Source organism: Muntiacus reevesi, chromosome 2 (assembly GCF_963930625.1).
Source record: "Muntiacus reevesi chromosome 2, mMunRee1.1, whole genome shotgun sequence".
NCBI classification, from domain to species: domain Eukaryota; kingdom Metazoa; phylum Chordata; class Mammalia; order Artiodactyla; family Cervidae; genus Muntiacus; species Muntiacus reevesi.
In genome coordinates this window covers 38,420,900-38,447,919 of record NC_089250.1, presented here as the reverse complement: position 1 = coordinate 38,447,919, position 27,020 = coordinate 38,420,900, and the positions used below count along the sequence as shown (strand labels likewise).

The 27,020-nt window shown below is 48.2% G+C and overlaps 1 protein-coding gene across 13 annotated transcripts in view; it reads right to left on the bottom strand.

Annotated features, from left to right (window-relative positions):
* Window positions 1–27,020, bottom strand: part of RIN2 (Ras and Rab interactor 2) — a 211,009-nt gene that overhangs the window by 22,217 nt on the left and 161,772 nt on the right. For 12 of the 13 annotated variants that reach the window (XM_065921313.1, XM_065921319.1, XM_065921312.1 and 9 more), the window contains 5 exons: window positions 18,157–18,349; window positions 14,666–14,777; window positions 10,962–11,082; window positions 5,583–5,674; window positions 949–2,127 (listed from right to left, as the gene is read on the bottom strand). In XM_065921313.1, the coding sequence (XP_065777385.1) occupies window positions 949–2,127; window positions 5,583–5,674; window positions 10,962–11,082; window positions 14,666–14,777; window positions 18,157–18,349 (1,697 nt within the window). The remainder of the gene's footprint in view (window positions 1–948; window positions 2,128–5,582; window positions 5,675–10,961; window positions 11,083–14,665; window positions 14,778–18,156; window positions 18,350–27,020) is intronic. The other variant, XM_065921311.1, reaches the window with a different exon arrangement.

The following is a 27,020-nucleotide window of genomic DNA, read 5'->3' as shown; positions in this document are numbered from 1 at the left end:
CAGCTGCACACCGTGGCCTCTGCCCTCCTCTGAGGGTAAAAAAGGGTACTTTCCAACCAGTACGGCACAAACCCCCACGGCGACCCTCAAGGCCCACACAGAGCGCACAATCGGGCAGGCAACCAGAATGGTCCACCACTGAACAGACCCATCTGCGGCTCCCATCAGTTGTTCCGCCAAACATATCTGAATCTGATGCTCAGCCCCAAAGTCAGGTATACAACATGAAGTCAACTTCAAGAAGCTGTGTTTCTAGTTCAGATCAGCCCAGGGGGTGGAGCGTGTTGCTGTTTTGAACTCCGGAGAAAATACCACCCAAGAGAACTAACACAGGCTACACTGTCCTGCCAGGCCATAGGCGACACATATATTGTCATTTTATTGAAGTATAGTTGATTTACAAAGTCCTATTAGTTTCAGGTGTATAGTAAACTGACTCAGATATGTATACATACACACATCCTGGAGGAGGAAATGGCAATCCACTCCAGTATTCTTGCCTGGAGAATCCCATGGACAGAGGAGCCTGATTAGCTATAGTCTGTGGGGCTGCACAGAGTCGGACACGAGTGACTGAGCACATATGTACACATATATATAGATATACACAGATGTATTCTTTTTCAGACTCCTCCCATATAGGTTATTCCAAACTGTTAAGTATATAGGCCCTTGTTAAGTTATAACTGTTAAGTGTATAGGTCCTACCTATACAGTAGGTCCTTGTTGCTTATCTTTTTTACCTACAGTGGGGTGTTAATCCCAAACTCCTCATCTATCCCTCCCTCCCCTTCCCCCTTTGATAACCATAAGTTTCTTTCTACTGCTGTGAATTTGTTTTTAAATAATTCCACAGATATCTTTTCTCCACAGATATCTTTTCTCGATAGCAGGTATAAGCAATTCTACACACGCACACGCGTATTTTAAAGGCAAGGTGGTACTCACCTATCTGGTCTTCGGGGATCAGCGATTCGATGGGGGGGTCCAGCTCGGAGCTCTGGGACAGGTAGTTCTTCACCTGGGTCATGAACTGCCGGATGGTCTGCAGGAGGTCGGTGCTGGACACGTGGCACTCCTTGTTCTCCTGCAGGAAGCTCACGTAATCCTGCACCAGGCAGCCGAAGTAGGTGCGCTTGTCGCGGGCCAGCTCGGCGATCCGGCGCACCATGCGCTTCTCCGGGGTCAGGAACGAGCTGAAGACGCCGCTCATCTTGCGGAGCTGGGACTTGACGAGCTTGGGTAGCACGAAAGAGCTGTTCCGCTTCTTCTTGGACTTGATGGGGGGGGCCATGGTCTCCTGATCGCTCTCGCCGTCGTAGTCCTCCAGGCTGCTGTTTGTGTCCGCCTCGTAGCCAAAGAGGGGCATGCTGCGGTCCAGGTCCAGCGAGTCGGAGGAGGAAGTGGAAAGGCTCATGTCACTCAGCCGCTGGCGGCCCGCGCGCCACGGGGGCCGGGATGCCGAGGCCGAGGCGGCGGCGCGCCGGGCCCTTGCGCAATCCCCCGAGGCCAGGACCGCCTCCGCCTCCGTCTCCGCCGGGGCAGGCCCCCCCCCTGCGCCGCTCGCCGGGCCCGCCGCGGGCTCCGGGCGAGGCCGGCCGCCGGTCAAGGTCTTGGCGCCGCCCTCCGCCTCGAGGAAAGACGCCTGCTTCTTGAGCCGGGGTGGAGGCACGGGGGTGGGTTTCGCTCCAAGCCGCGCCGCGTCCCCGGGCTGGTGCAGGGCGACGGTTTCCGGCATGCCGGCCGGGGGCGCCGCGGGCCCGGCCAGCTGGGGGCCGGCTGGCTGACTATGAATAGCGGGCGGCGGGGGCCTGGGCGGCGGGGACCGAGGCCTCTCGGTGCCATCCGCGTCGGGAGTCCGGGTGCAGGGCCGCCGGGGGCCCCCGCCGAGGTCCTGGCTGTGCACTTTGAAGAAGAGGGGATTAATAAAGCACAGGGCCCCGTTGGTCTGGCTGCACTCCAGTTCCGAGGGCGTCCTGGTTTTTATAGAATGCACTCCATTTATCAGGCAGAGCTGACGCGAGGAGGCCGGACCCACGCCATCGTCGTAGCCGCCGTCGGAGGAGGGAGGCCTATGGGGAGGTGGAGGGTTTGGGGGTTTGTTGTCAGCTGGAGAGCTCCAAAAATCTGAAAGTCATTATCAGTGAACACAAGAATGTAAATACAGTGCACTCGGCCGGTCCATCACAAACAGCACACTTGCCTGGCAATGCATGGCTTTGGAGGGGAGGTGCTACACTGGAGTGTGGTGTTTTCCTTTCTCTCTCTCTCTCTTTGCTTTTAACTGCATTCCTTTACTGGAAGGGCTGGAAATACTGCCAGGCCCAGCTGCAGGCTCCCAGGAAGGCTCGGGAGGCTTTGGGCTTCAAGGCTCTTGAGAAATGGCTTGGCTGTTGTCTACAGCGGGCCCAGCCCTCACCCAGGTGAGAAAAAAGGAACAGTGGGAGCTGGGAGAAGGCTGGAGGGGGAAGGGGTCCGGGGTGGGGGTGGGGGGGGGCACTTGCTCCACCAAGAGGGAGCTTGCCTGCCCAGCAGCAGCACCCTTTCCGATGGATCCCCTTATCCTGGGGTGCCCTCCTCCGCCCCCCAGGGCCCACAGTTCCCCTTTAATGGGCAGGACGAGCAGCTGGGCCTGAGGACATTACACAATCTGCCTGGGGTTTTACACATTCAGCATTAAAACCCAAAAGGAGGAAAAATGCACTCATAGGGCCCATCAGCAAAAAAAAAAAAAAAAAAAAACAGGACAACTGGGCTCAGGCCAAGGATAAGTGCAAGTTCGACCGTCTTTGTGGTTTGCTGCCCACTCTTCCCAAATCTTCCAGCCTCCTAGCCATGGCCACTGCGGCTCAGCACACTCCGGAGTGGGGCACACCGCTGTGATTGCAGCCACCCTGCCTGTGCGTCCTTGGACGGACAGGTTGGTCTTCCGTGCAAATCAAGGGAGGCTGCGGTGCTGATAAATACCCGGTGTTATTTCCATCTGGAATAGGTTGCTCTCTCTACAGCTTTGCCTTGCTGTGTTTGCTGAAACTGTTTCTTTCCTAAGGGCCCAGCATGGCTGGTCACCAGGGTCTGGAGAGAGGGTGAGGCTGGGAGCCCTGGGCCTGCCTTTTCCTTGCCACGCCTTGCCCTGACCTTGGCTCCTGTTGCCCGCTTTCTGCCGTCCTTCCTTCCCTCTAGGTCTGTGCTGTCCAACAGGGGAGCCAGCAGCCACCTGTGGCCAGTGAGCGCTTGAAATCCAGCTTGTGCAACGAGGGACTCAATTTTCCATCTTATTTCATGTAAACCCATTTAAATGTAAAACCGGACAGTTCCATTACTGGGAAACTCAAGTAGGTCTGGAACTTGGGTATGCGAAACTACTTCTTCACTTGTAAATTTAATGGACTCTAGATACTGATCCATGTATTTTTGCTGAAAATTTAGTGGCTGAATAGAAATGTGCTGTAAGGATATAATATATACTGGATTTCAAACACTTAGCAAGGAAAAAAGAAGGTAAAATATTTCATTACTATTTCAAAAAATAGGGATGATATACTGAAATAGCATTTCACATAGTAAATAAATTATAAAAATTAACTGCACCTTTAATTCTCTTTCATGTGACCACTAGGAAATTTAAAAGTGCGCACTGGCTGGCCTTACATATTTTTATAGTGGCCAGTATAGGGCTGCTCTAACTTGAAATTTAAGCCTCCTTAAATTCCCACTGTCACTGTTGTTAAGACTTTGCAAATATAGAACATATAGTTCCTGTGTATGTGTTGTTCCCATACAGACTATAAAGCTGGGGTGTGGGCAAGGGGGAGAGACCCTATGGATCCCTAAACCCTTGCTGTGGCTGCCATATAGCAGACCCTCCAGAAACACTTGTTGGATGAACAAATACATGAGGTACAGGGTTTTAAAAAGGGATGTCTCTTCACAAAATGAAGTGCACAGTAACAATTACACGTTGAATATCTATGGGCTTCTCTGGTGGCTCAGACAGTAAAGAATCTGCCTGCAATGCAGGAGGCCTGGGTTTGAGCCCTGGGTTGGGAAGATCCCCAGGAGAAGGGAAAGGCTACCCACTCCAGTATTCTTGCCTGAAGACTTCATGGATAGAGGAGCCCAGAAGCCTGGTGGGCTACAGTCCACAGGGTCACAGAGACTGGGACATGATTGAGCGATTAATACTTTCGCTTTTAAAAAAAATTTGCTTCTGGTGAGTGGCCACCAGAACAGTTTTTTTTGCCTCAGCCTTTGCAGGGGGCAAGGGTTGCCCCCAGATACTCTAGTCCTTAAGCCCTGGCCTGAAGCACACATAGCAGGTGGATCACCCACCTAGGAGTCCAGTGGACAGAGGTCACCAGAGGAGAGAGACCTGGAACACGTCCTCAGCAGGGCTAGAATCTAGGTGGTGATGTGACCTTAAACTCAGTAAATGCTTTGAACTCTCTCCAAGGTGTATAAAGCTCATTGGCAGAGATGGCATGACTTTTCAGCAGGGACACTTATGTGGCCCTGTTATTTTTACCAGGACTCTGCTTCCTTGTCCTGCGACCCAGCTGCCCATCAGGCAGGCCTTGGATGCATGTGGCAATTCTTCTGAGGCAATCTAGGTTTCAGAGGGGACCATGACTCTTAACTCCAGGCTTCTCTGTGAATTCTGCAGGCTCCCCTGGCAATGGCACCCCCTTCAGAACAAATTCTTTAGATAAGGGGAAAAAGTGCCCAAGGAAGGACATTTCTTATTTGCTGGGTCAAGTATCACAGTTTCTTAGGTTCTAAGAATCCCGGGACTTGCACTTCTGAATCCCAAACTCTCACTCAAATACCATGGCCTGGTTGTTCATCTATCTGAAGTATGGAGCCCTGAAATCTTAAGAGAATTCCCCTTTCTCATCAAGGAGGAAAACATTGTGTGTGTGTGTGTCTGTGTGAAAGTCAAATGCACACAGATTCCCCAGAGCAACAGGACCCAGAAGTGACGTTGGGGGAGTGGTGTGTCCTGAGCCCCTACCATCCACCGCCCAGCATGGGGCTGGGTTGAGGGGCACGAGGGGAAGCGAACATCTGGCTGGCCGGGGTGGGGATGCAGGGCAGGGTGAGGGGTGTGGCCGAGAACACCGGGGCCGGAACTGAGACAGAGAGGAACTGAGACAGATGTTCCCTGGAAGCCCGTGCAGCTAGATTCCTCAAGCACAGAAGTGCCGTCAACGCCGTGTGTTCTAGAATACAACTCAAGCAGGGGAGGTGCCCGCACTGGACTTCCCTGTCCATCAGGCACGGCCATTCCCCAGCAAGATGCCATAGAAAGGCAGGACCTATGACAGACACTCGCCGGACATTTGGGGGAGCTCAAACTCATCAATAGGAGAATTGTGGGGAGCTCCCCAGGCAAACCCAGCACCTGCCTCTGAGAGCTGGTTCAATGCTTGACTTAGAAAAAGACTCTCAAAAGCTGTGACTCAGGGCCTCCTGAAGTTCTGCCATGGAGGTGAGGGTTACATTCTGATGCAACAATGTATCACGGGCCACTGGCTCTGCTCCACCCATGCATGACAGGAGACTGGGCAAGGGCACCCACTTACTTAGTCCCAGCTGGGCGAGTTCTTCAAGCTGAGCCTCGGTCTTGGCTGTTGAAATGGCATAAGGCAACTTCAAGGTAAATGGCAGGACGTCCCTGATTTTTCAAAAGAGAGAATACACATGATTACACGTCTCATTTCTGTCTCTTGCTTTCATTTCCATCCTAGAAAGGTTTCAGCTGAAAGTATTTTATTTTCTTGTAAGTATCGTTGATTTACAGTGTTTCCGATATATGGCAAAGTGATTCACTTTTATACACATATATAGTCTTTTTCCAGATTCTTTTCCATTACAGGTTATTACAAGATATTGAATACAGTGCCCTGTGCTGTGCAGTAGGTCCCTGTTATTTATCTACAGCTTAAACTATTTCAACATCGCATCATATCCAACTGGACTTGTCTTGACTGGTGACCGCATTGGGCGGGTCATGACTCCTGCCCATGTTAACATAAGCAGGACAGACTGAGTTCCTGGTTCCAGATCAACAGTGAAGATGCCGTGCAGCTAAACTGTATCTAGAGTTAATATTGGACTCACTGACTATGATGGTTGATCCGTCATGCAAATAAAACATTAGGTATCAATTTGCTACCTGCTCTGGATGTTGGACCCCAACTCCCTGGGTGGGAATGTGTGATCCTAAACTGAGATGTGTTACCTACTACCTTTCCCATAGTAGGTTCTCAGTGAACGTCTGTTGATTTTACTTGTGAGGGGTTCCAGCTGGAGCCCAAACACTGTCCTTTGTGTGCTGGTGGCAGACCTTCCTCTTGAGTCTTCAGGTAGTGTTTGTCTAACTGTGATGTGTGCCTGAATCCCTGGGGGTCTTGTGAGGCTGGAGCTGTGGCATTTCTGCCAAGCTCCCTGCCCCTGGATCACACTTTGAGCAGAAAAGCAAAACTAAAGGAACTCATGTGACAGCCCTGCCCCTAAACAGTCTGGTGCCATGTGTGGACCAGGAAACACACGCACTGCAGCACTGCAGACCAGCAGACCCAAGAGGAAGGAGCTGGGCTTGCAAAAGGATCCTGCCATGGCCAGAGCATAGCGTCACCACCGTGACCTCCTGCTTTCTCCAAATGGAGAAGGAAATAGCAACCCACTCCAGTGTTCTTGCCTGGAGAATCCCAGGGACAGCGGAGCCTAGTGGGCTGCCGTCTATGGGGTCACACAGAGTCAGACACGACTGAAGTGACTTAGCAGCAGCAGCAGCCTTCTCCAAAAGGGCAAAGCCAGACTTGAGAAACATTTGCTTATCTTCATACACAAGGACCTAGGCTGCCCTGGTGGCTCAGATGGTAAAGACTCCACCTGCAATGCTAGGAGACCTGGGTTCAATCCCTGGGTCAGGAAGATCCCCTGAAGAAGGAAATGGCAACCCACTCGAGTATTCTTGCCTGGAGAATCCCCTGGACAGAGGAACCTGGAGGGCCACAGTCCATGGGGTCACAGAGTCAGACACAACTGAGAGACTAACACTTAGACACAAGGATTAGGGTCATGCTCTCAGCACTGGTGAAATCTAAATGGGGCTCAGCACACAGCTTGGCCTGATACAGATAGGAGAGAGTGTGCTTCAAATAAATAGATGAATGAATGTGCAATGACAATAATGACTTCTCAGGAAAGGACTTTTTTTTCCCCCCATTGATGTTATTGATCTTACAAAGAAAGAATTCATTCATTCATCCAGCAAAGTCTATGGTAATCCACAATGTGCCAGACACTGTTCTAGGTGCTTCGAACAAAACAAAGTCCACACCTGCATGAAGCGTCACTCCAGTGGATGCCAGCAGACAGAGAACAATAACGCAATTCATAGAATCTATGAGAAGCGGATGTGCTCCATGGATAAAAATAAAGCACAAAAGCAGAAAAATAAAGAGGGTTCAAGTATGAGAGTTGGCCTCACATTCCAGGCAGAGGGAACAGCAGGTGCAAAGGCCCTGGGGTGGGAGAGTGTCTGGGGTGTATGAAAAACAGCAAGGAGACCCCTCCCCTCCCATGCCTGCCATGAAGTGTGGGAGGGCAACGCTTGAAGTGTCTGTGTTCTGTCTGCACAAGACGCTCTGGATATTTCCACTGAAGAAAGTAACTACACCAAACAACTTGTCATTTACAGTAACACTGGGCAACACTCTGGGCTGCAGCAGGTTAAATCTGGATGACTGGAGAATCTTGGAGCCCTTGAGGCTGTTGACAATGAATAACAAATTAGTAAGGTCTACGAAAAGAGCAAAACATGAATAGAGTGTAACAGGGTTACGAGGGCTCACATAAATATTAGGAGCTGGCAGTCAAGAGGCTCCTCTTTCCAGGCTGTCAAGCCAGGGTCACATCCTGCTTCCAGCAGACCCTTCTGCCCCTAGATGCTATGATCACCTCCCTCTACTTGTCCCCGTGCATCTGCTCTGTATGAAGCAGGTGGAGTGTCAGGGGACACAGCATTTGTGTAAGAGCTGCTGCCTGACCCAGGAGAGGTCATGGCCCTGATGATTATCTTAAATGAAGGCTAACAAGAACCAGAACTTTGTAACACCAAAGTATCATGCAAATATATGTTTCCATGACTTGCACACTTCATGAAAACCTACTTTCTTTAGACGATCTAGGAGGAAAACCATGTATTGTCTGACTCAGGCGGGTTCTTTACCACTGAGTCACCTGGGAAGCCCCAAACAAAAATGAACCTATGTTTATTTTAAGATTTTACTTTGCCCAGCACAGTACCTAGAGCCTAAAACATCGCATGATTGGTTTTGGTTTTCCTTAATGACAGAGATGGCAGGAAACCACACCTGTCATTCACTCATGGGTGGTTTTAGGCTTTGATCTACTAGAAAATTAGATGCTGTTTGTGAGTCCTCTCTCGCCGAGCCGGCCAAGGGGACAACCCAGCCCCTCCTCACATACACACACAAAAGGGGGCGCCTCCTTCTCACCTACACCCTGGCTCTAAAACTCTCAAGATAGACAAAATAAAGTCACCTTTGTTAAAAATGTTTCACTCGAGAGTGTTACTCTCGAGTACTCGTTTTATTTTTTAATTTTGTTTTTACTCCATGTGTAGTTTCTTCTAAAGAGGAGCAGACTGGCTATTGATCACAAAATGTCAACAGAGGGGTCTGCCTATGAGCGCCTGTCTTGACATCATGTGTGTAGGCCACCAAGGCTTCTATGGACTCTGTCCCCTCCAGTCATCCAATGGCCCTGGACAGTGGTACCCAGTCTACCATGACCACTGATGGCAGAGATGATATATTTCTCAGGCTGCCAAATTCTGTTTTCTGGGTGGGACGATCTTTTTTTTAAACCTATTTAGTTTTAATTGAAGAATAATTACTTTACAATATTGTGTTGTTTCTGCCATACAGCAACATGAATCAGCCATAGGGACACATATGTCCCCTCCCTCTTGGACCTCCTTCCCTCCTCCCACCCCATCCCAGCCCTCTAGGCTGTCACAGAGCCTAGGTGGGACTACCTTTCATAACAACAGCGGGCCCATCAAGATGTGAACTATGCCGTGCAAACGCAGGCCAACCTTGCCTCTGGCCCACAGCCAGTTTGACAGCCACTCTCAGGGGCTCGTGCTACAGCAGGTGGGCATGCCTGGGGACGTGGGGGCTTCTGCACTGCCCTACTCAATTGGGTGGATCCCCTCACACCCGGGCAGGTGGTGGCCCCTGCAGGGTGCTCACAGGGTCCCGGTCAGTCCCATTCAGGGGTGTAAAAGCCCTGTTTTTTGCCCCTCTGAAAGTACATGCCCATCAGGCTGCTGACCGTGGCTTCGGCTGGCCTGGTCTGCGGACCTCCGGGAGTGGACAGCTTGGGCCTCCTCTACCACCCAGCCCCACCAAGGGTCTGGTCCAACAGGTGCAACAAACATCTAACTCAGTTTTTGAGAAACAGCCCACATATTAAATTAATATAAAATAACCCGATTCCAAATAGACTTCTCAGCCACGGGTGGGACGGGGATGAGAAGTATCTTTTGCAAAACACCCCAGGAACACACGCTCATCTCTGCTCTGTCAGCTGCAACAGATGAGCAGAAAAGCCCAGGGACCGCCCCCCGCCCCTGCCCCGCCCCAAGCCAGGCTACCTGAGAGGGAGCAATGTCAGCCTCTGCAGACAATGTGTTTCGATCCTGATTCACAGAAAGAATCCTTGATTTGAGAAACTGGGGTGGCTCACAAGAAAAGAAAGAAAGAAAGACTTTCCCAATTTGTGCCCTCCTGACACTTGTTAACATAGGGGTTTGGGGCTTAGCTTCATGTAGACTGAAACAGTCCCTTTAGTTACAAAAAAGACAGGGGTACCCAGTGGGCCTAAAGGAGAGGGATGCAAGATTTAGGGGCTGAAGGCACCCACAATTCTAGATGAACTGCATCTACTGGGGAGTTTTCAGAAACATTAGGATCTTGATTTATTTTGAAGTAGAAAAGGATATATTGCTTTGCCAGGCAAAGGAGGACACGGAAGGCCCCTGCCTTGAAAACCTATGTGTTCCAATCCCAGAGGAGTTTTTTTTTTGGATTGGAGTGTAGCCAATTAACAATGTTGTGATAATTTCAGATGAAAGGCGAAGGGACTCACTAACACACACACATGTATCCGTTCTCACCCAAACTCCCCTCCTATCCAGCCTGCCACAAAACATTGTGCAGAGTTGCCTGTGCTATACAGAAGATCCTTGTTGGTTATCCAGTTTATTCTTTTTTTTTTTAAATTATTTATTGGGCTGTACTGGGTTTTTATTTTAGCATGTGGGATCTTGTTCCCCAGCCAGGGATTGAACCCATGCCCCCTGCATTGGGAGCACAGAGTCTTAGACACTGGACCAGCAGAGAAGTTCCCTATCCAGTTAAATATAGCACTGAGTACATGTCCAACCTAAACGCACTAACTATCCCTTCCACTCCCCCCTCCCCCCAGCACCCATAGGTTCCTTCTCTAAGTCTGTGAGTCTGTGAGTCTCTATTTTGTAAGTTCATTTGTATCATTTCTGTTTAGATTTCACATGTACGGTTGTCACACCATGTTTCTGCTTTTCTGTCTGACTTACTTCATTCCGTGTGACACTCTTAGTTCCATCCATGAGGAATATTAGGGTCTTTAAACATGACAGGTTTGTATCACAGGTCCCTTTCTACGTGAGTGTGATTTTACATTTACAGTGGCCAGGGCAGTCATTTAAGCCTGGCACAGGGGGGCCTGGGGACCCTTTGACCTCAGGGGCCAATCCTTCCAGGGACACCCAATAGCTGACAAGCCCTCCGGAGCCCCCTGCCCGGGGTGAATGAAGAAACCTGGGGGCTGGTGACAGTGCAGTCGCCAAGCAGCGGCTTGACATCAGGAGACAAACGGAGCCTTACCTGCTGATGCAGTAGAAAGCAATGAGCCGGAATAAATCCGCAAAGCTGATTCCTGAGCCTTCCAGGGAAAAGGCTGGAAAAGAGAGAGTTCGGAAACCAGCTGAGTGTCCCCGAGTGCATCCTGGGAAAGGAAAGGCCCTCGATGTTGCTGGCTGGGAGGGCAGGAGCATCTCCGGGCTCCCTGACCGACTCCCGCATGCCTGATGGGAACCAGCTGTACGGAGGACGCATGGTCATGGGAGACAGGCCAGGGAAGGGTAGGCAGCCCACAAGTCCAGCCCCTGACTCATCGGAGCACGTGCTCCAGTGCTTGGTAAACAGAGCAGCCCAGACTCAAATTACACAACTATCTTTTTTCTAAAGTTCAAGATGCAAAACGGCAGAGTAAAAGGGTCAGATGGGCTGGAGCGAGAGGCTAGCAGGAGGCAGGGCGTAGGGGGACACCAAGGCCCCCCCAAGCCCTTGACTCTCCCGGGCTGGACCTCCTGGATCACAAATGCGCCACTTGTGGTTAAGACAAAAGGCAGAAGGAGCGTGAAGCCTGGAGGATAACACAGGTTCCCATACATCAGCTTGGGTTCAACTCTGCAGGAAAGATGCTAAAATTGATTTACTTCGAGAGCCCCCGCCCCACCCCACTGCCTTCACTAAGTGTGCAACCTTCCAACAAAGAAGTATTCTGGCAAGATGGTGTGCCATTCTGTAAATCTTCCAAATGATGGAACAGAGAGAGTGGCTCGACTTCAAAAATTCATGTATTTGCCAACCACTCCTTACACTGTCTTGGCTGAAACACCACCCTGGCAGCTCTTCTTCCAGAAATTCTCCAAAGGGCTTCAGCTCTGTGAGGATTCCCTAACTTCAGATGAGTTTCTCTCCCTTCCAAATCCTCATTTATTTTGCTTGTGACTTGCTTGTGTTGTATTATTTCACTTACTTACTATTTCTTTACTACCCCTACACATATACCCTGACAGACACAGAAAGAGAAACATACACATATGTACCACAATTGTGGAGTAAAAGGGAACGAACTTGGGTAGGTTAACATCTCTGCTCTTGGTTTTCTCATCTGTAAAATGGACAATAATTATACTTCCCTTGTCTTCCAGAAGGAGAGTAGTGGGTAGTGCAATTTAAGGGAGTAACTTCTTTGAAAGCAGTTCTATGCAGATATAAGTTGGCACTTATTATGCAAAACACTGTCCAGATGTTATGACGAAATAGCTATGAGGTTTGGGGTTTTTTTGTTTTGTTTTTATATTTATTTATTGGGCTGTGCTGGGTCTTAGTTGTGGGCATGCAGGAGCTTTAGTTGAGGCATGTGACCTTTCAGTTGCAGCATGTGGGTTCTAGTTCCCTGACCAGGGATCACACCTGGGCCCCCTGCATTGGGAGCATGGAGTCTAAGCCACTAGACCACCAGCAAAGTCCAAAAATATCTATGTTTTTAAGGCCAGCCCTTCCTTACAAAGAAGGTAGACCCTGCCCAGGAAGGGGTCATCATGGGAGGCCTGTGGTAACCAGTTATAGGCAGGTTAATGTTTTGCTCAGACTAGGCAGACTAGCTCTTTCAGCTACTTTAAAACCAGAGAAGTGATAAAGATCTTCGCAAAACAGGGAGGAAAATCATGCAGCCAGGGAGGGATCTCAGACGAACAACAAGAGAAGTTTAAATACAAAACACTAACTGTACTTATTGTAGGAGGGGAAGGTGGGTGAAATTTGCAAGCTGACTTATCACGGTAAACTGTGGGAGTTGTTGTTCATTCACTAAGTTGTCCGACTCTTTGTGACCCCATGGACTGCAGCACGCCAGGCTTCCCTGTCCTTCACTATCCCCTGGAATTTGCTCAAATTTATGTCCATTGAGTTGCTGAGGCCATCCAACCATCTTGTCCTTTCACCCTCAATCTTTCCCAGCATCATGGTCTTTTCCAATGAGTTGGTTTTTTGCATCAGGTGGCCTGAGTATTGGAGCTTCAGCTTCAGCATCAGTCCTTCCAGTGAATATTCAAGGTTGATTTCCTTTAAGATTGATTGGTTGAATCTCCTTTCAAGTCCAAGGGACTCTCAAGAGACTTCTCCAGCACCACAGTTCAAAAGCATCAACTCTTTGGCGCTCAGCTTTCTTTATGGTCCAACTTTACATTTCCGTGCATGACTACTGGAAAAATCATAACTTTGACTAGACAGACCTTTGTCAGCAAAGCGATCTCTGCTTTTTAATACACTGTCTAGGTTTGAAATGGCTTTCCTTCCAAGGGGCAAGAGTTTTTAAATTTCATGGCTGCAATTACTGTCCGCAGTGATTTTGGAGTCCAAGAAAATAAAATCTGTCACTGTTTCCACTTTTTCCCCATCTATTTGCCATGAAGTGATAGGACTGGTTGCCGTGATCTTAGTTTTTTGAATGTTGAGTTTTACACCAGCTTTTTCAACTGTGGACGTTAGAAGGGATTTAAAAACCACTTAGATTTATCACTTCTTGGCTAGCTGACTTTAAAAAGCCAACTCAGCATCGCCCTTTTTCACTTAATATTTAATTTATTGTCTTTCAGAGGGTGGGTTTGAAATCTACCTTTTGATTCCCTCCTAATGTAAATAAGATCATTATTTACATTAGGCAGATCATTAGCCAAGCTCAGTGACTGCTCAGATGACTCTGCACGTGGGAGCTTTTTCCTGACGTCAGCGACCTTGGAAGAGGCCTCGGGGTAAACATCATAAGACCCCAACTACAACTGACCTGAGGCCAGTCGTAGATCACACAGGGGCTGGCAAGTTCCGCTGGGGCCAGAAACATCTCCTCCAGGCCCAGTTAATAGATATTTGGCTCAGTAAGACTCTGAACTCCAGGCTGAGTGGAAGCCTGTATCTGCCCCCAAATCAGTCTCAGGACCTTCGGTCCCTTCAAAGACAGGGACTAAGGCTGCTCAGCTTACAATGAGCATCTGGTCTACATTGGCTTATTGAACAGTCAATGGCATCCAAACTGGCCTTCATACCTGGGCTCGCTCACCTGTGGCTGAGAGAGGCCTCCCCCTTGGGGCTGTAGGTCCACCTTCTTATTTCACTGGGAGGTTCACAGGGCATCAGGATTGTGTGTTCCCCTTTTCCTTGAAAACTTGACCTCCCAAAGACTTCATGTTTCCAGGGACCATAGATTAGCAGAAAGAAACCAATACTCCTGATTCTCTCCCTCCAAAATTTCAGCCAGTCCAAAGAGCTGGATTCAGCCTATGACCAGCTGCCCCTATAGAGCACTGTACAAGGATGGCCTAGAGGGGACAATCCCCTCTAGGGCTATTCAAGGGCTGTGCAGACACACTTTGGCATGAGATCCCAAAAAAAAACACTGTCATGCAGCCTGTCCTTCAGCTTAGCCATCAGCAAACCTGGGGACCACGCCCGGTGTAACTGGGAAACTAGCCTCTGTGAGGCCCTGTCATGTGCCAGGCAATAGACTGCGAACCTTGCACACAGGCTGTGTAACTGAACTGTCAACCGCTCTCTGAGGTCACCACCATCCTATTACACAGATAAGAAAACCGAGGCTCCTGTGCTAGGTTATCTACAGGGGATAAGTGACAGCTCTGGGATTCAGACCCATGTCTGTCCATCTTCAAGTCGCAGGCCCTCTCCCCCTCCACTTACTTAAAGATCTCACTTCCCCGGGACCTCACCACCTGATGACCACTTACTGTATGTGCTTTCCTTTATGGCAAATTCCTTGAGTGGGACTCCAAATTCACAGGGCAGGCGAAGGCAGAGGACTTTCTTCTGCATTTTGGTGGATTTACGAACCAGGAAGATCTAGAGGAGGGAAAAGAAATGCAAGCTGAAGAGACGTCTAGAAGGCTGGGACCTGGGTGTGTCATTTCCTACACATGTAGCTTCCATGCATGGAACCCCTCTCGTAGCCAAACTACAGGGCTTCAGGGGCACATTGCTGCCATGGATACTGATGAGCCAGCAGGCCACGGATGCCCGCCTTTGGTAACCAGTCTCGGAGGATCCCACTTTCTCTTTGATGGAAACTTCTCCACGAGACTGAGAACCTCCTCAATCTGAGAAACATTTTCAGTTTGGTGACTATTTTAAAGCTCATGATACATACTCTCCAGCCTATGTCTGATAAGGCATGCTGGCTGATGAACCCTAAATTCTAGACACAGGTAACACAGCTCAGTCATTGGTGGAGAATTGGAAGTTCATTGGCTAATCTGGCTCATGGGTGTATTTAAGATAGAAATCTGAATTTGTTGCCAACAGTGGAAAAGCACAAGGTCTTTTCCTTTACACAAGAAAATCTGAGTGGCCAGCGTCTCTTGGAAAATGGGATAATAAGGCAAGACCTGGCTTGGCCACATCTGCTGGAGCTGAAAATGGGAAGTGCTCTGAGGTTCGCGCCAGCCAAAACACAGGCTGGTGGTCCCTTTACTCCTGACTCACTTTGCTTTCCGACAACTCCCTCCAGTTCCAAACGGTGTATTTAGATGCATGTTTAAACCAGCCCAAGCCCAGTGCTGATCTCAGGAGGACATCCAAGCATATGTTACTGTAGAGCTGGGTATGCCACACTCAGCTGTGCACTGCACAAACCTGGGGGCGTCATCTACCCAGATGACAAATGCAATGGTACTCCCTGGAGTTTGTGGCATGGTGGCCTGGCTGCATTCCGGTTCCCTCCTGTGACTCATGACCCTTCTTCCAAGGAGACCATCCTGTCCTGTTTCTTCATTTTTCTTTCCTCTGTTTGGCTATCTGCTCCTACGTTTCTGCAGCCTTTTACTTTTCCCACCTAATTGTCATCTCTTTCCTGATGTCCAGTCAATAGCTCCTAAGGTACTTTTATGGGGGGAGAAGGGATAACAGGAACTGGGTGTCTGTGGAAGAAAGGAAGGTCATCTTCAGGGCTCTCTTTTTCCCCAGCGACCACAGACAGATGGCCACAGAATGTGCCAGCAGTGGGAGTCAATGGCTCTGGGTCACCCTGAAGCAGAAGCGGGTGCTCCCACAATGCTCTTGTGATGAGCAAAAGCCTCAAAGTACTGCTGGGAGGCAGCTGCTGTTGGTGGAAAGAAGTATCTCTCCCTTTGGGAGGTGGGGGTCTCCTTGAGGCTTGAGGCTCAGGGAGGGTACAATCTCTGAGCCTTACCTCCTGAACATCCAAAACCTTAGGTCAGCAGTTGGCAAAGCATGGCCTACAGACCAAACCCATCCTGCCACTTGCTTTCATAAATAAAGTTTCATTGACATACAGCCTTGCTGCTTGGTCTACATACTTAAACAGCTGCGGCTGCCCTGTGATGGCAGAGTTGAGTGGCTGTGACAGAGGTGCTATGGCCACAAAGCTCCAAATACTGACATTCGGACTCTTCACAGAAAGAATTTGCCGACCCTTGTCTTAGGGTTATAGATGAATTAGGGATGGTGGCACCCTAAGGACCAGATGCCACTAGGGTTGGTCTTTCAAACCTTTCTCTTTCACACACCTGCTCCTCCTTCTATTCAGGATCCTTGCTTCTCCTGGTGAACTGTGGCCTCTCCCCTCCTCACCCTGCCCTCAGTCCCATCCCGTCAGGCAGGTCCTGCCCAGGGATCCGGAAGGTGGAGAAGCTCCTGCCTGACTTGCTCCCCACCAGCTTCCAGCAGGAATGGACGTGCCTGACTCCAGGTGCTGGGGCGAGCACGGAGATGAAGTGTTGCCTAGCAACACGGCAACCTCCCTCATTAGAATTTTTTTTTGCAGAAACACAGGAGCAGACAACTCAACTTGCAAAAAGTGGGGGCCTCACAGAAAGGGGTCCTGATCATATAGACCAAAACCAGAGGCAACAACCCGGCGAATCGGCCAAGGAATTCTCCACAAGGATGATCCAATACTGCGCCTGTCCTCCTGAACGTGTTCCAGCAAGGACTTAGTCTTGTCTGCTTCCGTCAGATGAGGAACAAAGACTCACTTGTGAGTCAAAAAGTGGCAACCGACAAGCTTTGGCTGATAGGAAACTGGAAAGTTTATTTTTGTGTCCAGCTGTTACAACATTCCTTGGCCAGCTACGGAAGGAATTTTCTCCCTGCCTCTCCATCTATTTCTTAGTTTCTATCTCTTGTGGTGTGTTGTTTCCAGTCTTATTTTATCTGTGATTTATTGTATTTACCCTTGTTTTAGACGTGTACATCGTACACAAGCGCTGTCCCCAAGAACTTTCTATGATGGTGGAAACGTTCTATACTTTGCACCGTCCATTCAGTATGGTAGCCACACAGACATTGGGGATAGTGAGATCTTAAATATGGCTAGTGCCACTGAGGAACCAAATGTTTTATTCTATTTTATTAATGTAATTTAAATAGCTACATGAGGCCAGTGGCCACCATGTCAGATAGCACAGAATATATCTACCTATCACTGAATAACATTTTCTAAGAAACTTCTATAGCATCGTGGAGTGGGCTTGAGTTAGATAAGACTAGCCTTGGATGAAAGTGAAAGTTTCTCAGTAGTGTCTGATTATTTGCAACTCCATGGATTACACAATCCATGGAATTCTCTACGTCAGAATACTGGAGTGGGTAGTCTTTCTCTTCTCCAGGGGATCTTCCCAACCCAGGGATTGAAGCCAGGCAGATTCTTTACCAGCTGAGCCATATGGGAAGCCCTTGTGTAGCCTTGGGGAGGGGGGTGCTGAAGAAACCAAACTGGGCTTTGGTTTGTCACTGAGACCACACAAGGGAAAGAGGATGACTTTGGCAGCCAGAGTAGACAAGACTAGGGATGTGGAATTTTAGAAGGCTGGACCCTTTAGAAGGCTGAATTGGATGGCAGAACCCAGGCAGGGCTCCCGGGCTCATAATGAAAGGAAAACCACAGACTGAGGACCCCACACCAGGCTCATCCTCCATGTCACATCTCAAGAAGTCAGGCCCGGGGCCCATGGCCAGTGGCCCCTCCTCAGTACCCAGGTGCCCTGTTATCCCTCAGAATCTTGAGGTCCCAAGGGCAGATGAAGGGCTCTGTTTTGGGAGCTGCCTCCATAGTTTCCAGAATTTCTCTGCCTTGTAAGGAGACACACACACCGGGCACCATGCTCCCTAGGAGCTGGGAAGAACTCTCTGGAACTCGCCATCTTTCTCTTTAGGGAAGTGACGGCCCTGCCCGCCTCCTCATTTCCCCACTTTAGAGTCTTACCCCCGGAGGCTGCGCCTGCAGGACTCCGGCCGCCTCCTCCTCACTCAGGCTCAGCTGCAGCCATATGGGGTGGGTGTGCAGGAGTCGGTCCAAGATGCTGAGCCTGTTGGAGAGGCTGTCGTAGCCCGAGTCCCGGGGGCAGGTCTTGGCATCCGTTTCCTCGGAGTAGTGATCGTCCTTGTGTCTTACCATGCTAGGAGAGAGAATCGGCAGGATCAGACAGCTGCAGCGAGGTCTCCCTCATGAGGACAGCACCCTGCGGTCTCCTAGGCTGGACCTATCCTGGCCCAGGGCCCCAACCTTCATCACCACCTCTTCTGTCTTCCCCTCCAGACTGGAAGCTTTCCAGGGGCAGACGCTGGGTTCTATATCACTCTGTATGTCTAACATTGCAGCAAGTCCTCAACACCCCTCAACACACTCAACCTTCCCTTTCTAACTCAGTTTTCACAGGGTTCTACATATCCTAAATGCTGTTTACTCTGTTTTCTGCTATTAGGGCATGTCTTCACTTTGAGCAAAAAGAAACTCTAAGTGCTAAATTCCATACAGTAACCAGGAGACCAAGAGCATGACTAGGCAAGCTCTGAAAACACAGACGAACAGTCCTCAGGCACACATATATCCATATGAACTGGATTTCATTTCCTTTCAGGCACTTTTACTTTCACTATTAATATTATTTCTAATAGAACCCCACAGTGGAATGGTATTGCACTATTCATAAAACCATATGAATATTATTCATAGTTGCCATAAAGTGGAAACAGTCCAAATCTCCATCAACTAAAGAAAGGATAAATAAAATGTGGTATATCCAGAAAATGGATTTTTATTCAGCCATAACGGTCATTGATTCTTTTTATGATTGAGACATTGATCCATGCTATAAAATGGAAGACTTTGAAGACTCCATGGAATGGAAGGAAACCCTGAGGATCCCACACTAAGTGAACGAAACCAGGCACAATAGCATGCTGATTCCACTTATGCAAAATATCTGGGTTAGATAAAAACATAGAGACAGAAAGATCAGTGATTGCCAAGGACTGGGGAGGGGTTGGGGTAGGTCATGATCACGAAAGGGTTTGGAGGTTCTTTCCAGGTAACAAAAATGTTCTGGAATGAGATGAGCTGATGGCTGTGCAACTTTGTGAAATACTGAAAAAAAAACACTGAACTTTATGGTATGTGAATGAAATCTCAATACAAAAATATCCCCTTGATGGATATCATCTCTGCCCCCAACCCTAACCCTGTTTCTGAGTACTTAATTCCGATTTTATAAGTGAGGAAACAGGTTCATCAAGCTCCAGAGTAATAAACAGCCAAGAAATGGCAAAGCCAGAAATCCCAGAAGTTTGGTGTTTCTCCAGCTTTGCAGCTAATAGGTGCGATCACAAACACAAGATGGCTGTAACCAGGTGGTGTCTACTGTTGGCCAAACCTTCAGAAATACTCTCTTATCTGCTCTTCACAGTACCCCTGAAAGGAGGTGCCAGGATCCTAGCTTTCAAAAAGAGGATCAGGAGGCTCAGGCCGAGGAACAGCGCTCTGCTGAGAGAGGGTGGAGGTCCCCGTCTAAGGCTGCCTAAGCTCTGGGGTGTCTTTCCTTTGCCACATTCAGAGTTCTCCATGCTGGTCATCCCTGTGGTCCCAGAACAGCCAGTGGGACCACCAGGCCTGACCACCCACGTCTGCACGGCTGAGTTCAGGTGGGGTACACATCATCTTCAAATGTCTGCACTCCAAGAGACCCATACATGTGGTCTGAAGGAAGCCTTTGACAGTGAGGAAGACAGGTGATGGGGTCTGAATGTAAGGGGAGAGGGGAGAGGAGGTATGCCACTCCCCTGTGGACCACTCTGCTCTAAGAGGTCACTTGGGGGCACGCAGACTTAGGAACCACACACCCCCTGCCACCCCATGACAGCACATGGGCCACCAGAGACTGCATCCCGCCTTCTCCTCTGCCACCTCTATACCTGCTCCAGATCTAAAGAATCTCTAGATCTAAAGAATCTCGGGCTTCCATTCAATATTTACGTTTCATCTGCTCTCAAGTAAGGAGTGTTTTCCTTTACTGCTGCTACAAGTTTCCATATGGGACCATCTGTGCCCAGAAAGGGTAGTTCCTCATTCTGGAAATGCCATTCCAGGGCCTCCAGGTGTTTTGAAGAGAATCTCTGCAGTGCTCAGAACAAACTCTTCACAATGAAGCTGGTGTAAACATTCCTTTCCCATGAGGTAAAGAAGGCGACTTTACAGCACGGGTTTCCACCCTTGGCTGCCCATGAAAATTGCCTGGGGAGTTTAAATTTTTGTGATGGCTAGACAGCACCCCCAGATCAAATAAATCAGACACTCTGGGGGCAGAATGCAGACATCAGAATGGTTCAGCTTCCCCAGGAGGCCCCAGCCTACATCAAAGTTTATAATCATTGCTTTGCATCAGCGCTTGAGCCTGGGGGAACAATCTTCTGGGGGTATGAAGCCACAGGCACTTCCTGGTTTCAGCCCCAGAGGTTTTGATTCTGCAGGTCTGGGATGGGCCCAGGACTCTGCATTTCTAGCAAACTCTGGGAGAATTCTGATGCTGCCAGTCCCAGAACTCAAGGAGCACAAGCCTAAGAGCAAAATATGCACTTAAACTCAGACCCAATTAGGTGGTTGTTGTTTGTGTTTTGTTTGGGGCTGAGAGGATACAGGTAATGCCATTGAAAGAGCTCTCAGCGGATTTCCCTGGTGGCCCAGTGGCAAAGACTCCAGGCTCTCAGTTCAGGAGTCTTGGGTTTGATCCCTGGTCAGGGAACTAGTTCCCACATGCTGCAGTTAAGACCCGGCAGAGCCAAATAAATAAATAAGTGTTTTGAAAAAAAAAAATAATTCTAGGAAACCAAATAAAGGCATATGTCAGCCCTGCCATCTCAAGTTGGAGATATTTTGGAAGTGTGAAAGTGAAAGTGTTAGTCGCTCAGTCGTGTCTGATCCTTTGTGACCCCATGGACTGTAGACTGCCAGGCTTCTCAGTCCATGGAATTATCCAGGCAAGAATACTGGAATGGATAGCTATGCCTGCCTCCAGGGGTTCTTCCCGACCCAGGGATCAAACCCAGGTCTCCTGCATTGCAGGCAGATTCTTTACTGTCTGAGCAACCAGGGGAGCCAAGAGATATTTTACCAAGACCAAATTCTCCTCCCCCCAACATGGCAGTCTGGACACTTGTGTACTGAGAGTGAATAGGTTGATACCTCGTCCTTAGAAGGGCCCAGCCTGTGTGGTTAAGCAGCCTTGGTTGTTAAGCAGCTACAAACCCTTTGTTCTGACAACTGACCTCACCTTTAAAAGCCAGGGCCCAGACAGGAAGGCGGTGAATAAGATTCATGGGGCCTCATAAAGGAGCAACCATAAATTAGACCTTGTCTTTGCAAATGACTAAGCTCACGCCTTTATGCAGCCGGCTGTCTGAGGTTTATAGCCTATGATTACAGGACAGATTGGCTTTTATGGGGACAAGCCTCAGGAAAGAACTAATGAGGGAAACACTGAAGCTGTAGTGGATGCGGTTGGCGCCTTGCCTGCCAAGATCCCCTTGATCAACCAGGCACCCGTGCCCCTGTTACTATGAGTGCTGGCTGCCAAAAGCCCACAGCTGCTTCCTTCCCTGGGTAACCCAGGAAGCAGAAACACCATCCCAACCCCTGGAAGCAGATGCACGGCTCAGGACTCAGTAACATGGGTGGAGAAGAGGCTTTCTGGCTTCAAGGTGGGACAGGCCCAAGGTAGGTGCCAGTCAAACTTCAGAGCTCCCTGCAGGGTCAGGTGGAGGTTATACCCCAGCTGACCCCACATCTCTGTCTGGTTTTCTCCTATCACATCCTATAAGCCCTATCTCAGGCTCTGCGTCTAGGGAATCCAATCGGAGAAAGAATCCGATGAGATTCAACACCATGATTTCTAAGACAGATGTGAGGGAGGACAAAGGAGGAGAGACTTATAAAAGATAAACCAGTGAGCAGGAGACACAGGACATGGTCACAGTGGGAAGGCTGGCACCTGAGATCCGGCCAGCTCCCTTTTTAAGCTTTGTCTGAAAGTGGCAATTAATATCTCCACCACCATGCAGAACTGATGAATGGTAGGCTCATGTATGGATGCTGACATCAGTAGGTGAAAGATTTAGGGAACAGAACATTCACAGCCTTAAAATACCACCCCAATGGTTCCTTATTCTGAAGAAGGATACGTGCCCTGACAAGGGAGAAGACACTTTGACCGAGTGACCGGGGTTGACATCTCTACCACCTCACCTGGTGCCTCTGATGTGATGCTCTGAGAAGGTTATAGCATCACCTGGTCTTCCTGCCCCCAAACGCATACAACCTGAATGCCTATGGGAGGAAACAGAAAGACCCACATTCAGGGATTTCTGCAAAGCCACTGGCCTGAGCTCTTCAAAAAAGTCAGTGTGGTAAAAGATTAAAAACACAAAAGAGCTTCCCTAGTGGCTCCATGGTAAAGAATCCACCTGCCAGGGCAGGGGACACGAGTTAGATTCCTGATCTGGGAAGATCCCACCTGCCGCAGGGCAACTAACAACTACTGAGCCCTTGAGCTGCAACTACTGAAGCCCATGTGCACTAGAGCCCACACTCTTAACGAGAGAAACCACCACAATAAGAAGACTGCACACTAAAATCAAAGAGCAGGCCTTGCTCACCACAACTGGAAGAGGTCCTTGCACAGCAATGAAGACCCAGGAAAGCCATAAATAAATAAATCTTAAACACACACACACACACACACACACACACACACAAACTGTGAGTTACCGTAGAGAAAAGGAGACTAAACAGATGTGATCATCTCACTGAGTGCACAGAACCAATCACATACAGTCTCAGAATAAAAAGCATCTAGAAAGAACAATCGGAATATCTGAATATGAATATATTCATATCTGGAATATATATGAGATACTACTGTGTTGATATTTAACCTCCTGACTGTGATAATGTTATCACGATTCTGCAGGAACACGTTCTTGCTCTTAAGAGAAGCATACTCAAAAATTCAGGGGCCAAGTGTGAAAATGTTAGAAATTAAGTACCAAGTAGTTAGCCCCTCTTCACCTCTCACCTCCTCAAAAAAAGGGAAGAATACAGACGGAAGGAAAAGGAGGCGAAATCCCAACAACTTGTGAGCAGTTATAAATAGTACTCTTCTTGCAACTTTTCTGGAGCTTAAAGTTTCTCTCAAGTATTAGGTTGGGGAGAATGAGATGGGAAAATACATAGCACCTCAATTTTTTTGTTTTGACTGTGCCGCATGGTATGTGGAATCCTAATTTCCATACCTTCTGCATTGGAAGGGCAAAATCTTAACCACTGGACCACCAGGGAAGTCCCTCACTGGGTTTTTATGAGCAGGAGATTCATCTATTCATTCAACTATTAACTAGTATTTCCAAATATCTAGGCTGCTTTCAGGGAGGGGGGAGATGAAGCTCAATTATGGATTCAGTGAGCCCCACAGCTGCATGTGAAAATCCTGGGCAAATCAAAGAATGCCCTCCAGCTCTAAGATGCCTCTGGGGCAGAGAACAAACACTAGAAAACTCAGACCCTGCCTACTCTCTTTCCAACTGGGCTTCAGGGCCTGGCAGCAGATGGCCGATGACCACACCCACTCTGGGGGGCAGGGCGCTCCAACATTCTGGTCACATTCAATGCCAGGCTCTTCAGAGTGTGGGACAAGAGTGGCCTTTCCACTTGGCTGTATTCCTGTCATTCCTGGGACCAGGCGTTGGTAGCCTAGGCAGGTGCAAGAAGAAGCAACGGCAGGCAGTGCATTATAATTCAGGACCAAGGCCTGCTTCTTCTATCACACGTCACAGAATCAGACTCATCTCAGAGGAACCATGAACTTGCAGCAGTGTTCCCAAAGGATGCTTTCTGATCCTCATCCAGAACCCCAGAGTACGAAAGAATCTATCCAGGCAGCTACTAAGGTCTAGCGTCTAGACCAAGTGTGTTCAGTAAGGCTCCCTTGTCTTTCCCAAACATCACTCCCTCCCAAGCTCCTATCCAAAACAACACGTTACTTTACACTTCAGTCTTTCTTCAAATTAATGACGGGCAAATAAGAAAGCAATATTAACACATAGGGGCTTCCCTGGTGGTCCAGGGATTAAGAATCCGCCTGCCAGCGCAGGGGACACAGGTTCAATCCCTGGTCTAAGAAGATCCCACGTGCCGCAGAGCAACTAAGCCTGTGTACCACAATTACTGAAGTCCGAGTACCTGGAGCCTGTGCTTCTCAACAGAAGCCACCGCAATGAGAAGCCCAAGCACTGCAACAAAGAGTAGCCCCGGCTGACCGCAACTAGAGAAAGCCTGCACACAGCAATGAGAACCCAGTGTAACCAAAAATAAATAAACCTTTTTTATTTTATATGTGCTGCCGAAGCGAGCACGAAATAAGCCTTTTTTTACTTTAAAAAGAAAGCAATACATAACAGACATGAAACTTTGATGTGAAGTTGTTTCAGTGCAGCAAGACAGTCGACAGCGTTCTGTGTATAAGAACCTTAGTTCAGCTGTTGAATAGCAAGAATGAAGTTTAAAGGAACTAGATACAAGCAAATGCCAAACTGTTACGCTCAACAAAGGCACACAAGTCCGTTTGACGAAAGGGTCTCAGAACGAGTTCAGTGGTCCAAAGGGCTCTGTCCTCAGTCAGGACATGGAGACAAAAGTATAAACCTCAAAGAGAAAGTTCTCCAAACCTATCCTGTGTGCATTAGAAACACATCATTAAGGGACTTCCCTGGTGGTCCAGTAGCTAAGATTCTGTGCTCCAAAAAGCAGTGGACTGGGATTCGATCCCTGCTCAGGGAACTAGATACCACACACTGTAACTGAAGACCTGCATGCCACAACTAAGATCAAGGATCCTGAGTGCTGCAACTAAGACCCGGCGCAGCCAAATAAATAAAATAACTATTAAAACTTCCTCTCCATTAAAAAAAAGTCATTAGGCCAAACAATTATACTTTTTAAATGGATAATTTATATCAACATTTATGATAAGCTATACTTGATTATTGTTCAAGGGCAATCGCTTTTTCAACTAAGTCATTTATTTATTTTTTTTCAACTAAGTCATTTAAATGTGCTAAGACTGTTCCTTTCTAGAGCAGAGTGTTAGATCATGGTTCAAAGGAAAAAGAGATTGGCTCAGTTCATTAACAACTTTAGAAAACCTCTCCTAGAATGAATGGCAAGTGCTCTGAAGAACTGTATCTATATAATGATATATATAAAGTGGACTCCCAAACCAGATTCTATGGCTTCCAGCTCCCTTCTGGGTGTTTGCTTGGAGGAGGAACAGGCATCTTTGCATAAACCCATCCCATCTGCCTTGGAATTTGGTACCTTTGTGATCCCCTTCACGGTAAACCCATCCTTACATTTTAACCAGGTTTTTTGTCTTGCCTCTATCCAAATAACTCTGTGAGTTGAGTCATCTGAGGACATTGGATGACTGAGTCTGCAGGCATTTGGAGGAAGGGTTATTGCAGTTCCTTAAAATGCACCTTGGCTTTTGGCCTTTGTCCCTTTTCTTCCCTACATCCCAGCTCCCTGGCCCTACACACCATCTTTGGTCTCCTCTGTCAGGTAGTTAGTTCTCTTCTTCAAAGGGGAGTCTGCCCACTGTGCCTGCTCCTTCCTGGCCAATCCCGGGTGTGGGCTGAAGGACTGAGTGACTCACAAGGGCACTAGATTTAGGATCTGAAGGGGTAAGAGGCAGGCTCCACCCAGGTTTTACCTTCCAGGCCCTCCCTGGATTTCCAGCAAATATAACTCAACTCTCAGGGAAGACTCAGAATTCTTCCTGCAACCTAAAGGCTGGCCTTCCAGAGCCTTAAGAAAACTAAGAGTTTGTCTTTGTTTACACTGTAAAGGCCTATTACACAGACAAAGAATGAATCAAGAGAAATGGATGGGGCTGATGGTTATCAATAAGATGCTAATGTTGTCAATAAAACAAAATAAAAACAAACAAACAAACAAAAACAACAAGAGCAGAGCCCTGGGTTTGGGTTTCAAGTTGCTTTTGCTGAGGACTTAATTATGACTTAAGATTCATCTCCTTGCCTCTTTCCCTGACATAAAGAGCTGAGTCTGGCTACAAAGCGAAGAACTCAAAACCAAACCCCACCTGGTACGACAGAATAGACTACTTTTCATATTTTAAAACTTTTCAGTAGTTTACTGAAAATTGACAGTAATTCCCAGAGAGTGCTGGATATACTAAGAATTATATGGAAGCATGGTTTTTATTTTAATGTCCAGCATTTAATAGCTATATGGATTTAGTGTAATTCCCCATTATGGTGGAGGTATTAACTGACTTTCCCCCCTATTTTTTATTGTGGATAAATACACATAATATAAAACTTACTACCCTAACCATGTTTAAGTGGTGTTGAATACATATGCATATTGTTGCACAACCATCACTATTGTTAAAAAAGAAATGACAGGCCCCAAATGGAGTCACTTGTGCTGAGCCCACCAAAACTTCCTAACTAACCTAAGTATGGTTTCAACCTTCCTCAAGAATGTGACCTGTAAGCAGACAACTTAAAATTTCCTGGTTAACACTAACAAGACATACTGTCTAATCAGTTCAGTTCCGTTCAGTCGCCTCAGTTGTGTTCAACTCTTTGCGACCCCATGAATCGCAGCACACCAGGCCTCCCTGTCCATCACCAACTCCCGGAGTTTACTCAGACTCATGTCCATTGAGTTGGTGATGCCATCCATCCATCTCATCCTCTGTCGTCCCCTTCTCTTCA